Source organism: Carcharodon carcharias, chromosome 17 (assembly GCF_017639515.1).
Source record: "Carcharodon carcharias isolate sCarCar2 chromosome 17, sCarCar2.pri, whole genome shotgun sequence".
NCBI classification, from domain to species: Eukaryota; Metazoa; Chordata; class Chondrichthyes; order Lamniformes; family Lamnidae; genus Carcharodon; species Carcharodon carcharias.
This window is the reverse complement of record NC_054483.1, coordinates 112,617,695-112,631,579: the sequence shown is the minus strand read 5'-3', so window position 1 is coordinate 112,631,579 and position 13,885 is coordinate 112,617,695. Positions and strand designations below refer to the sequence as shown.

Genomic DNA, 13,885 nt, shown 5'->3' with positions numbered 1-13,885 from the left:
TCCCATGGTACTATTAAAGGAAAAGCAGGGATTTTCCTCCCTCTACTCTTCGGGGCAATATTTATCCTTCAAGCAATGTCACTAAGACAGATTACCTGATCTTTTACCTCACTGCTGTTTGTGGGACCTTGCTGTGTGTAAACTGGCTGCTGCGTTTCCCTCCAATAGCAACAGCGACCCCACTTCAAAAGCACTTCATTGGCTTTGAAGCGTTGTGGGAGATCCTGCAGATGTGAATCGTGCTAAATAAATGCCAGGTTTTTTTGTTTATTCCTTCATCAACCAATGCCACCAAAAATAGGTTAAGAGGCTGTTTTTTTTTCCCAAAAAAGAAACTTTATTCATAAAAGTTATGAAAGCACATTATAAAACATTTCAAATTGAACATTACAGAAAGCGCAATAAAAATTCAACTTTTCTCTATATAGCATATTCCACTTGGAGGTGCCTCAATACAATTGCAATACTCTTGATATTTACAATGTACATTCCAAGTCAGACGTACAGCCCAAGGGCAAACCACTTCAAATTGAACATTACAGAAGGTGGTTAAGAGAGTGTTCATATCGCTGCTATTTGTGGAAGCTGTGCATGCAAAATGAATGTGTTTTTCTACAGAGCAACAGCCACTCTTTTTCCCCACCCACTTCAAAGTCATCCATTGTACATGAAGCATTTTAAGAGTATAAAAAGTAGCAGTGGGAGTAGGCCACATTGCCCGTCAAGCTTTCTGTGTTTTTCAATAAGATCATAACTGAACTTCTACCTCAGCTCTGGTTCCATGTTCTAATCCAAAATCCTCTGATTCTCTCAGTGCCCCAAAGTCCATCAAACTCAGTCCTGAATACACTCATCAACTGAGCTCTCTGAGATAGAGAATTCCGAGGATTCACAAACCTCTGAATGAAGAAATCTCATCTAATCTCAGTCCTAAATGGCCGACCTCATCATTCTGAGGCTGTAACCACCATCCTCCCCCCCCACCCCCCAACCCAACCCACCCCACCACCCCACCACCCCCCCCCCCCACCCCCAGCTTGAGACTCTCTAGCTAGGGGAAACAACCTCTCAGCATTTACCCTGTCAAGCCTTCTAAGAATATTGTACATTTCAATGAGATCATTTCTCGTTCCTCTAAATTCTAGAGAATATGGGCCCATTCTACTCAATCACTTCATATAGGACAGCCCTCTCATCTGAGGAATCAATCTAGTGAAACCTTCTTGCATTCCATCCAAGGAAAGTAGGTAGTGAGACCAGTATTCCAGATTTGGTCTCATCAACGCCCTATATAATTGCATGAAGGCTTCCTTAATCTTTTATTGCAACCCTTTTGCAATAAGCGGCAAATATACCATGTGCCTCCACAATTGCTTGCTGCATGTTAACTTTCTGTGATTCTTGTACAAGGACACCCGTATTCCTCTGAATTCCAACATTTACTAGTCTCACATTTTAAAAATTTTATTCTTCCTTTCTTCCTACCAAAGTGGATAATTCCACAATTCGCCACAGTATATTCCATCTGCCATCTTCTTACCCAATCACTTAAGCAATTTATATTCCTTTGCAGCCTCCCAGTTTTTCTCACAGCCTACACTCCCACTCAGCTTTGTATCATCAGTGGACTTGGATATACTACACACGGTCCCCTCATATAAATAATTGATGTGGATTGTAAATGGCTGAGGTCCAAGCACTGATTATTGAGGAACTCCACCAACTACTCCCTGCCATCCCGAAAATGACTTGTTGCTCCTGCTCTCTGGTCAGCGCACAGAAAACAATCTTTAGTCCATGCTAATATATTTATTACCCCTAGTCCCATGACCCCTAATCTTGTTTAACACCATCTTTGTGTGGTACCTTTGAAGTATTGCTGTTATCTGAGTCCGGCTCTTAAACCCACAACCTTCTGATCCAGAGGCAAAGATCCTGCCAACACTGAGCCCATCTGGCCAGAGGGTCACCTGTCCTTGTACACTGTAGCAATCCAGTGGTAAGGTGTTTGAGATTTGGCAATTTGCTCTGCTGCAAATCATATTGGCTAGAGGGTAGAGTGGAGTGGGGGCATGGTGGCAGAGTGGTAATGTCACTGGACTAGTAAACACGACGCTCAGGCTAATGCCTTGGAGGCATGGGTTCAAGTCTAACCATGGGTGGTGGTGGAATTCAAATTCAGTTAATCTGGAATATGAAGCTATAGTCTCAGTAATGGTGATCATGCCAACTGTCACCGATTGGTGTAAAAACCCTCCTGGTTCACTAATGTCCTTTAGGAAAGCAAACCTGAAGACCTTACCAAGGCTGGTCTACATGCAACATGTGGTTGACTCTAAACTGTCCTCTGAAATGGCCCAGTCACACAGTTCAAGGGCAATTAGGTATGGGCAACAAATGCTGGCTATGCTGGCAATACCCATATCCTGTGAAAAGATAAAGAAAAGAAAAGCTGCTAATGTTTCAGGCTACACCTATGTATTTGCACATTTCTCATTGTCACCACTATGAACGGCATTTTTCCCCATTTCTTTCAGAACAGTTCCAGCTGTGGTATTTTGGCAGTGGGTGAACCAGTCATTCAATGCCTTGGTCAACTACACCAATAGGAATGCAGCATCGCCAATAAGCACAAAGTAAGTGTTTTAGATTTAATTAGTCACTATCTCTGTATCCTTTGTTCATCCGCAGGCAGCAAGCTACCAAGAGAGCCAGCTAACTGGCTGATTTTATTCAGAAAAACAGAACATTTTGTGCTGCTCTGATTGGAGCTGGCCGTTCTATTTGGATTTTGCAGTGCAGCTCTGCGTTCTTCATCAAATGAAAAGGGCTCGCCAGTGTTTTCTTCACTTTCCTTCTCTCGCTGGCATGCAGACCTGCAGACACCAGGAGCTTGATTTTTCAATCGACTGTGGTGGGGTGAGGTTGGGTGCGCGCATGTTTTGAAAATAGTACTCCCAGATGGCGTGTCACTCTTCTGACACCTCCGGAATCAAACGGCTGTTTTCAAAGCGAGGGGCCATGGTTGGAAACCAGCATCCCACTTGCCTCCAAATAACTGCCTGTTAAGCTCCTCGAAGAGCTCGTTAATGGACTGGGTAGGGCCAGAAAGCAAATTCCAAATCGCAGATTAGGGAAAGCGAACAACCTGGCTCACGTTAGTTGTCGGGAACAATGCAGGGAGCCGTTAAGTAGTGTTTCTGCTGAAGTAAACCAGTTGGGGAAAGAAAAGAGTTACTGACACCGAGGGAGGTGGTCTGGAACCTTTTCATTTTCTGCTTGGCCACTTCTTTGCGCTGTGAGGCCTCTCATCTCCTGCCTCTTGTATTCTGCAGGGCAACGGCAAGCCCTGTAATGGCTGTTGTCCGCCCTATGCCGCTTATCGAATTTTGTCAAGTATAGTTGTGTGCTGGTTATTAGATTATAGACAGTGGAATCCCTGAAATGCTTCTCTCAGCGCCTAAAGAGTGAAGTTTGGTGACTCTGAGATGCAGTAGGCAGCCCAGGAGTGCTGAGTGTAGTCATTTCTTCCACCCTGGCCGCACCTGGTGCCACTAACTGGATGTCAGGCTTGTCTCTGGCCTACTTAGGAATCTGCACTTTAAATACAGGGTGAGAGCCCAGAAATGATCCAGATGTTGGGTTCTCAACGCCCATTCTTCGCTTGAGTCTAGACAGTGGATGTCAGCCTATTATTTGACTGTGAAAGGTATCACAGGTAAAAAATAATCAACCCCCCCGCCATGTTCAGAGTAGATGTGTTCAAAATGAGGAGGAGTTTTGATAGAGTAGATAAGGGGAATCTGGCAGGAGGGCCCAGAGAAACCAGAGGACACTGATTGAAGGGAATTGGCAAAAGAGCCAGTCGAGAGATGAGAAGAATTTATGATGTAAATGAGGCCCAAGGTGTCCTCCAAACAGCATTAACCCAACATTGAGGAAACTACAAAACTAAGTGAGTTAGAGTTTGGGGGTGTTATGCAATTGTTATGGTAGTAACTTTCAAAACGGGATTTGAATAAATGCTTGTGAAGGAGAAATTTGCAGGGCTATGGGAAAGGGCAGAAGTTGGGACTGATTGGATGGCTCTTCCAAAAAGTTGGCATGGGTACAATGGGTCAAATAGCCTCCTTCTGTGAGGTAAGATTCTAGGAAGTGCACTTTCTATTGAGGGTCATTGGTCAAGGGTGAGAACCTTGGCTGTTGTGTTTTTTTCCCCTCTTAGCAAAGGGATGCTTTGAGCATTTGCAGCACTCCTACTACCATGTAAATTGATGCCTGCTAATGCAGTACAGACTGGTGACTAGACCTGGACCTTCAACTCTGCATGATTCAGTTACTCACTGACTTTACCAACCGAGACACCCAGAGGGGCAATAATTATCATCAGAAAATCAAAAAAATCAGATTTCATGACCAGAATTAAATATTTGAGATTTTTTATTCTTAATCTTGTAACATGCAGCTACAATGTCTTTTTCCTTTTAACTTATACATGCAGGATTTTCTTTTGTTATATACCCAAGGAATGCTCATTTTCCTGGGTACAATAAAGAGTAATGGCCTGGAGAGCTGTTATCTGGGTCCGGCTCTTAAACCCACAACCTTCTGATCTGGAAGCAAAGATACTGCCAACACTGAGCCCATCTGGCCAGAGGGCCAGAGCTGTTTGCACTGTTCTAAGATTTCTGGGCCTTCAAAAAATGACACCACCCTCCCCCCAACTCCAGCTCACTTAGTTCCCTAAGTTTCCTCAACATTAGATTCATGCTGTTTTTGGAAGACAGCCCAAAATTAAGTCCTGAGCCTTGTTCACATTGGAGAATCTGAGAAGGGCTCTACCCTTCTGGGGGGCAGGGCACTGTCAGGTGTGGGCCTGCGCTGGGGAAGTTTGGCCTATTATGACCACCTCATCTTGGAAATGTAGTGGTGTTCAGGTCATGCCTAGCGGTGTGCACTTGGTCTGACTCGAGTGAAAGGAAAACTGGTTCAATGGATTCCACATTGTGAGTTTCCTTAAACAGTTTGCAAGTGTCTGGTGATTGAAAATATTCCAGAAAAAAAGTCAATTGATATATTATAATAAATTATAACTGCAGTGATTCGCTTTTGAAAAATAAACTTTTTCTCCTTCTCTTTGTTCAGACAAATAGGAATAGCATACTTGACGGCCACTAGCACTGCTCTAGCAACTGCAGTTGGATTGAATCTATACACAAAGGTACATTGGAGAACTCCTGTCGGTAGAGATTTCCCTGAAGCTTTGAGCGTTTGTAGCTTTTTTTCCTCTTCCTCCCACTTATGCTGCAAGCAGTCGTAGAAATAAGAATTTCTTCAGTGCAATGCACTGCAGTTGTGGGGTGTTGTTGTGGATTTTAATGTCTTCTGGGATGCTTCACATTGAGTCTAGTTATTCTTAGAAAGGGGCACAGATGGAAGAGGAAATTGAATGATGATTCACCTTGGTGTGCTGTAGATTCTAGAGCAACATTAACAGAAACTTGCAAACAAAATTGACTAAATTAGAATTACTTTTAATTATCTTTTTGTCCTTTTAAGGTCACTCCCCTTTTCCCTGCTGCAATGCTCCAATAGACCAAATGGATCATGTGGCCAACTTGCTCCCAAATAGTTTATTTGCTAATTGATTGATTTATCTTTCTGACCTTCTCTTCCATTGGCTCAGATGGACATTTAAGATCACGTGGTACGGTTTGAGAAAGAGCAGAGAATGGTCAGTGCCCCTCCCTCAGTCAACACTGGCTGAAGTTATTTCTCGTTGTATTTTCTAAGCAAAGTAGCTGCCTACTTGTCTTTATAGAGTGACAGCGCTGGCAAGGCAAAGGAATTCACTGTCCGTGAAGCATTTTGGAACATTCCTTAGAGATTTGATCAAGAACCGTGGAAATGCAAGTCCTTCTTTCTACCCCGCGTGTTAACGTTCTGTTCTATATCAACAACAACCTGCGTTTATATAGCACCTTTAATATAGTTGAAAACACCCCAAGGTGCTTTGCAGGAGTGTAATCAGATGAAATTTGGCACCGAGCCACATAAAGGGATGTTAAAGCAGGTGATCAAATGCCTTGTCAAAAAGTTAGGCTTTAAGCAGCGAGTTAAAGGAGGAGAGAGGTTTAGGGAGGGAATCGCAGACCTTGCAGCCTAGCCAGCTGAAGGTGTTGGAGTGATAAAAATCTGGGAAGGACTGGAGGCCAGAATTGGAGGTGTTTTTTTTTTAAACTTATGCTCTCATGGGATGTGAACATCGCTGGCTAAACCAACATTAATTGCCCATCCCTAACTGCCCTTGAGAAGATGGTGGTGAACTACCTTCTTGAACAGCTGCAGTCCATGTGGTGTATGTACACCCACAGTGCAGCTCGGAATGGAGTTCCAGGATTTTTACCCTGCGACTTTGAAGGAACGGCGATATAGTTCCAAATCAGGACAGTAAGAGATCTCTGAGGGTTTTGGGTTACAAGGGACACATAGGGTAAAGGCCATGGACAACTTAGACCTGAAAGTGAAGGAAAACCAAAACCAATGCTGTAGGAGTAACACCTTTGGTCCATTCTTGACAACATTCAAATTTCAAGCTTTCCTCAACCTCGGTTAACTTAAAATGAATTTAACACAGTTTTGGCAGTACCAGATGCTCAGGAATAAGATAATCTAGAACAGTAGGGCCTTTTTTTCTCCTCATGAATTACTTGGTTGTAATTATTGAGCCTTGCAGTCTGCAAAGAAAGTTAAAACTCGTTCCCCCTCTTGATTTGAGTTCATCTCAAACTGCAGGCATTAAAAGATCTGATTGATCTGGATTAGGATTGACCTACCCATGAAGAAATCCCACAAAGAAAAGCCCTCTCCAACCTTCCTCGAAATTCAAGGAAGGGAGAAAAAACCCAGAAACTTAGAGAAATATAACAGAAATAGAGCTAAGTTGTTCAGGCTTTAAATACTACCCCTTTCTTTTTTTTTAAATAAAGGTCAACTTCAAGGCACTGAATGAAAAATTTAGCTGTAATGACGGGGATGGGATTGGGGCGGGTGGGATAACACTCGGGAAAACTTCACTCCAGAACAAATGGAATACATTCACGGACACCCTCCTAAGCCTGTTGGGTAAGTACATACCAAGGACTAGTCAGCGCCGCTGAAGATGAAAAGAGACCTTAGATGGATTAATGTGCACACAGCAAAGAGAAACAAACAGACAAAACAAACTCTACAAAGCCGAGACAAGGTGAGGAAAATCACTGAAAATACTAGAAGAACTTGCAAAATAAATGTGAAAATGGCAGTGAAAGGGGCTTTGCTGTAGTCGCAGTTATAATATAAATATAACCGCAAGAGAGTTGATGAAACACTTTTTGTGCAGTGACTTGTGATCTGGAACCCACTGTCTGAAAGGTTGGTGGAAGCAAATTCAGTGGTAAAATTCAGAAGGTAATTGAATTAAAATTTGAAAGGAAAATAATTAAAGGGCTATGGAGAAAGAGCAGGGCATGAAATTAATTGGATCGCGCTACCAAAGAGCAGATATGATAGGCCAAATGGCCTCCTTCTACACTGTATTACTCTCTGGTTCTATGAAGGATGTTAGCAGGATTGAAACTGAGGTTATACTATAGATAATTAATGTATTAAGTGATGACATGTGGGAATTGTTCACCAGGGAAGACACTGACAAGGCACCAATAATCGTAGGAGGTTCTATGACTGAAATTAATGCCATTGGTAACCAGCAAGCTAATAAAACAAAGCCCGATAATCAATGTCTTGCATCAGTAATTGTCAAAATAATAGCGGCATAGCAATAGAAAATAACCTGGTCAATAACAAATTCAAAAGGGACAGATCCCATCTCAGCAATTTCCCTGGCTATTTTGCTAAGTGGATATTGGAAACTCATAGTTAGGCTTTCAGCAAACCTTTGTGTTCCACATGAAAGGCTCCCATGTAAGCTTAAGGCAGTGCATTAAACTTGGAATTGGCTGGATAAGAAGAGGCAGTGGGTACTAGCAATGCAAGTGATATTGGGCTGAGGCAATATACCGTGTAAGATGCCCCAGGGCTCAGCCCTCGGCTCTTGCAGTAGAGAAACAGGGGTCTGTTTCAGTTTAAGAGTTGTGCTTCCTTGTATAAAATGTCTTCTAGTGACCAAGTGGCATTCTTGGATGTTTCTGGGATTGGATGGTTGGGATTGGACAGTTGGGATTGGGAGGCTGAGTTTGAGATTAAGCAGATACAATTGGGTGGATGGGATTGGATTATTAAAATTGGGCAGATGGGATTTGGAGGTGGGAGTGGGTGGATTAGATTAAGCAACTGGGATTGGGTGGTCGGAATTGGATTATTGGGATTGGGTAGATGAGATTGGAAGGTTGGGATTGGACGAATAGGATTGGGTGGATTAGATTAAGCAACTGGAATTGGGTGGATGGGATTGGACATTTGGGATGGGGTGAATGGAATTGAGTGGATTGGATGGATGGTTGGAATTGCATGGTTGGTATTGGGTGGATTAGATTGGGTGGATGGGCTTGGACAATTGGGATTAAACAATTGGGATGGCTGGGATTAGGTGGATGCGATTGGACAGTTGGGATTGGGTGAATGGGATTGAGCGGATGGGATTGGTCGGTTTGCTGGAGAGCTGAATCAGGGGCTCAACCACCATATTTGCAATGGGAGAGGAGTAAGAGCGTTAATCATGAGGGCTGGAGGAAAGGGATACAATAGGGGTAGGGGATTGGGGTTATGGCACAAGATGGAGGGACACTGTAAAATAAGGGGTACAACTCTAAAGGGTGTATAGGAGCAGAGGGAACTGCGTGTTATATATGTCCATAAATTATTAAAGGTGGCAGGACAGGTTGAGAGAGCAGTTAATAAAGCATACAGTACCCTAGACTTTATTAATATAGGCATTGAGTTCAAGAGCAAGGGGGTTATGCTGAACTTGTATTGGATCCTAGTTAGATCTCAGCTGAAGTATTGTGTACAGTTCTGGGCACCACACTTTAGGAAAGATGTGAACACATTGGAGAGAGTGCAGAAGAGGTTTATAAAAATGTTTCCTGGGTTAGAAACTTCAGTTATGAAGGTATTCAAAATCATGAGAGGGCTGGACAGAGTAGGTAGGGAGAACTGTTCCCACTCGTAAAAGGATTGAGATGAGAGGGCACAGATTTAAATTGATTTGCAAAACATACAAATGCAATGTGAGAAAAAAAGCCTTTTCACATGGCGAGTGGTTTGGGTCTGGAATGCACTGCCTGGAAGTGTGGTGAAGGCAGGTTCGATTGAGGCATTCTATTTAAATAGAAACAATGTGCAGAGTTATGAAGAAAAGGCAGGAGAATGGCACCGAGTCATAATGCTCATTCGGAGAGCCAGCACAGGCACAATGGGCCAAATGGCCTCCTTCTAGACTGTAACAATTCTATAATTCTACGTTTCACTTAAGTGGATTCTTAACTGCAGTAATTTTACAGGATAGTCATCAGTTGATTGGTTCACTAGCCCTTTGTCGATATAGAAAGTAAACTCTCAGAGCTCCAGCAGTGCTGAAAGCTAGTTGAATGAAAGCAAAATACTGTGGATGCTGAAAATCTGCAATAAAAGCAGAAAATGCTAGAAATACTCAGCAGGTCAGAGAATGTCTGTGGAGAGGGGAACAGAGTTAACGTTTCAGGTCGTTGATGTCTCCTCAGAACAAGAAAAAATGAGCTGAATGCTTTGGTAGGCAATTAACTAAGGAGGTTTGTGCACATGTTTCATGTAAATTTTCTTTTTCTAGAAAGCTCCACCTTTATTAGCCCGCTGGGTCCCTTTTGTTGCCGTGGCAGCCGCTAACTGTGTAAACATTCCGATGATGAGACAACAGTAAGTTCAGCTTTTTTGTGTCCAGTAAATTGGGGTCCTTTATAATGTATTTGTGAGAATGTTGTTGGAACAGTCTCATTGGGGTGATGATAAATCAAGAGTTAACATGCTGAATCTTGTGGTCAAAGGACCTGGTGATCCCCATGGTGCAGACTTCCTCTTTCCCAATACCAGTTTGAATCCGGTGCAAAGATAAGGAGATCTCCAGGTGTCCAGCAGCTGTGATACCGTCAAGCAGGATAGGCTGCTAAGCTCCAGTAGTTGTTTAGGAATGAAGACCAAAACCAAGGCAGACACCTTCAGACGGAGTTTTATTGCTTGTCATAAAACTCTCCAAAGAGAGCACTAACCTCAGCTGTTGTTGCTTTTATATAACCAAATGGGTACTTAGTTAAACAACCTAATAATTAGCAGTTGAATTTCTTTCACTGTTTCCTTCCCTAACCTAATCAGCCAATCACATTGAAGTATTCTCACAGGCAGCAAAACAGGAAGTAAAGGCCACTGAATCCCTTCAGTTTTAATTTTTAAACTTTACAGATAGCGAAATAAATGCTTAGGACATTGCCACGGGATTAAGGTAGAAGCTAAATTATCGTACGCAAAGTTTAAGAAGAGAAAAATTTTGATTATTTAGAAATTAGGTGGAATTTCTTATAACAATGGAGACATTCGATATTTAGCAAATATAGAAGTATTCTTTTGGGGCCCATTTAGCTGCAGGTATAAACTCAGTATACTGTTTAAAACCCAGTTACACCTCGTTGAACAAAATGTAACTTTTTCAAGTGTTTTTACATTGAGACTAAGAACGTAAGAGTGGAAATTCATGCCAGTTCAATGATTTCCGATTGGCCGTTGTTGAGGGACCCTTCTGTATGGGTAGCATAGAATCAGCAACTTTGGATTTCTGGATTTTTGTGTTTAACTGGGCATGTGCAGACTCTGGAAATTGCTGTCAATTTTGGAGGAATAATGACATCGAACACTGACAATTTCACTGTTGTTATTACTGCAAAATTTGGGCCAATGTTTTGATAATGTGAGCCTTGAATTTTGAAAGCCTTGAGTTGTCTGAGGGATGAAAGACTGTGGAAGATTATAGCTCTTAAGCTTCTGGGAGAAAATGGAGTAGAGTAACAGATGCTGGAGCTTTAGTCTTAAAACTTCAGCATGTAAAACATTGAGGGAGGAAAAAGAATGTGTAGAACATTTGGACCTTCAGAGGAACAAGGGGAGAAAATTTAAATGACCATTTTCCACTGTAGTACCAATCAAACAGAAAGATGCGGCAGGTTGTAATGGAGAGAGAGATTGCAGGGTAGGTGTGAAACTAGGATTGCCCATCAATTCCAAATTTCTGTGCAGAATATGCTCCCACAGTGGCTCGACAAGTTTATCTAGTGAGTTGTTAAGCTGCACAAAGCAAGGAAAGATCTAGGTTCAGTCCCTGGTCTGTTTGATCTCAACTGGGGTAATGATAGGAATAGTACAATCAGCCTTAACAGCCCTAGGTTAGCAAAGAAGAAGTCCTGCTCCCAATCATGGATTAATGACCTTGCTTGATATGGTGCATTTGGATGTTTGCTGAAGACAAGATGTCTCTTCTGTGAAGGACAGAAACAGGATTGGGCCCTGGTGCGATGCCTCATATAGTTGAGCTCTTCAGTACTTACTTGGGCAATGACATCGGAGCACAATTGGCAAGAAATCAACACCTCCTGCAGAATAGAAGAGGGCAGAACGTTTGTGAGGGGAGAGGGCAGATAATCACTTCATAATGGGGCAGAAAACATTGGGATGGGGGGAAGGGGGTGTGGAAAGAATTGAGATCATAAAAATAATTTGCATTTATGTAGTGACTTTAACTTGGAAAAACACCCATGTTTCTTCACAGTTGGCATAAAGAACATGAGCGCTGAGCGAAAGAGCTGAGTGAACCAAAGGGTTGGTCTTGAGGAGGGCTTTAAAGGTTGAAATTCAAAGACATTTAGACAGGAAATTCTAGAGTGTGGGGCCTAGGTGGCTGAAGGGGTGAAGGGAGGCCAGAGGATCAGGAGGGGTCTAGATTTTATCTTGGCTACTGTGATTGTTACCAAGTGCCTGGTCCCACCACTCATTGCCGGAGGGCACGCATGTGTGCAGCTGTTTGACGAAAGCATAAACAGTCGAGGATTACCAGATCAGCCGTGATCTTGTTCAATGGCAGAGCAGACTCGATGGGCCGAATGGCCTACTTCTGCTCCTACGTCTTATGGTCTTATACTCAGCTATTCGCAGTGAAACAGTCTGCCGACACTCAACACCTCAGCCTTTCCATAAAGAGTGACTTCTTGCACAAAGAATAGCACCCATTAAACCGCTGTGTGGCATGGGTCAGCACCTTCAGGTAATAAGAGGTGGAAAGCCAAGAATCACTGTTTTAATGTCAGTTTGCAGTTGCACATCATTTGGAAGAATATTTGCTGTTTTGCCAACCAGTAGAGGTCAGGGTAAGACTGGTGTGAAAGCACTTCCCACAGTAGCTGGTATTTACACCCTTTAGAATAATTCTACTTTCATATTTAGGGAAATACTAGGTGGAATCACCGTGACAGATGAAAATGAAAATAAACTTGGAAAATCCAGGGTAAGTGTACACTTTAGTACCAGGAACCAACATGAACAAAATCTTTTTACTGGGGTCTGATATATCAATTAATTTGGTGGAGAGGGGATGTTACAAATGTTACTTGAACTTCATAGTATAGTATTGTGTTATGCTTTTGAAAATTAACATTCTTTGTTTTTTTTATCTTAAGTGATGTAAGACTTGCATTTATGTAGCACTTCATTGTGGCGTAAAATTTGTTACATATAAGGAACTGCAGTGGCTTGTTTCATACACAAACTCAGGAACCATTTTGCGCACAGCAAGGTCAATGAAAATGAAATGAATGAGTAGTTAATCTTGTTTTACTGTAAGTTGACAAGAGGAATGTTGTGGCCAGGCGCCTCCCTTTCTGTTAAATAGTATCATGGGATCTTTAAAATCCACCTGAATAGTTTTATTGAAATGTGGTATTGTGCTGGATGAGTCAACCTGGACGATGTGCTCAAGCGTTGGAATGTGACTTGAACCCAGAAATCTCCTGCTAAAAAACACAGGCACTACCAAGTAAATGTAGCTGCCACCTATACGTACTAGATTTACAAGAAAGCATTCCTAGTAACAGGCACTCTTCAGCTTTGACCTTCTTGGTTTCCTGAATGTCAAACATGAAATGGTCCACCTTAATTAACCCCTTCTTTGCCAAACACTGAATACATCTCTCAGCTAAAGAAACGCGGTAACCTTTTGTAAGGCCTCCCCATGACTTGGTGGGCAACGACACTGTTACACAGACTGCAGGCTTGACCCATTGCCTGTGTGGAGCTCATACAGGGTCAGGCTCACTTGTTTTGCTCCCTAAGGTCAAATAGCCTGCGTCCACGATACTCTAGATTTGCACATGGGGGATGGACAGTGGAACCATGATCACTCGTGGAACTGAATCTCGGCAGGAGGCTACAGTAGAGAAATCTGACTTTGGAGGGCACGAAGGATTTAGGGATGATTTTGACTTTGATTGTATAAAATGGGTGATAATGAATATGCAGCCTGTTCTACACATTCTTCAGTGCAAGTAAAAATTGGATGAGATGTGTAATGGACTGACAACTCACTATTGCACGATTCACATTATTGCAGAAAAACAAAATCTACCTCTTAATACGTTTACAAGCTGTTACCTTTTTCTCATGCACATGGAAAATGTCTTGATACCACCCTGGGAATAATGCAGTACTATTCAGGACCTGCTGTGTGAAATTTGGTGCTGCAAAAGATCGTCAATGTATCAAAGACAGAGCAAACTGTGAAGTGTTTTTTTTTTTTGCCCTTGAGCTGGGGAATTGTCTTGGCAGAAGAAAACCACAAAGCCTAAAGAAGCATAAGGGTTTGTTCAGCAATGCC

General features: G+C 42.4%; 1 protein-coding gene across 7 annotated transcripts in view; it reads left to right on the top strand.

Annotated features, from left to right (window-relative positions):
• Positions 1 to 13,885, top strand: part of sfxn2 (sideroflexin 2) — a 111,339-nt gene that overhangs the window by 38,233 nt on the left and 59,221 nt on the right. For all 7 annotated transcript variants that reach the window (XM_041210470.1, XM_041210472.1, XM_041210473.1 and 4 more), the window contains 4 exons: positions 2,538 to 2,636; positions 5,146 to 5,221; positions 9,806 to 9,891; positions 12,460 to 12,520. In XM_041210470.1, coding sequence (XP_041066404.1) covers positions 2,538 to 2,636; positions 5,146 to 5,221; positions 9,806 to 9,891; positions 12,460 to 12,520 — 322 coding nt within the window. The remainder of the gene's footprint in view (positions 1 to 2,537; positions 2,637 to 5,145; positions 5,222 to 9,805; positions 9,892 to 12,459; positions 12,521 to 13,885) is intronic.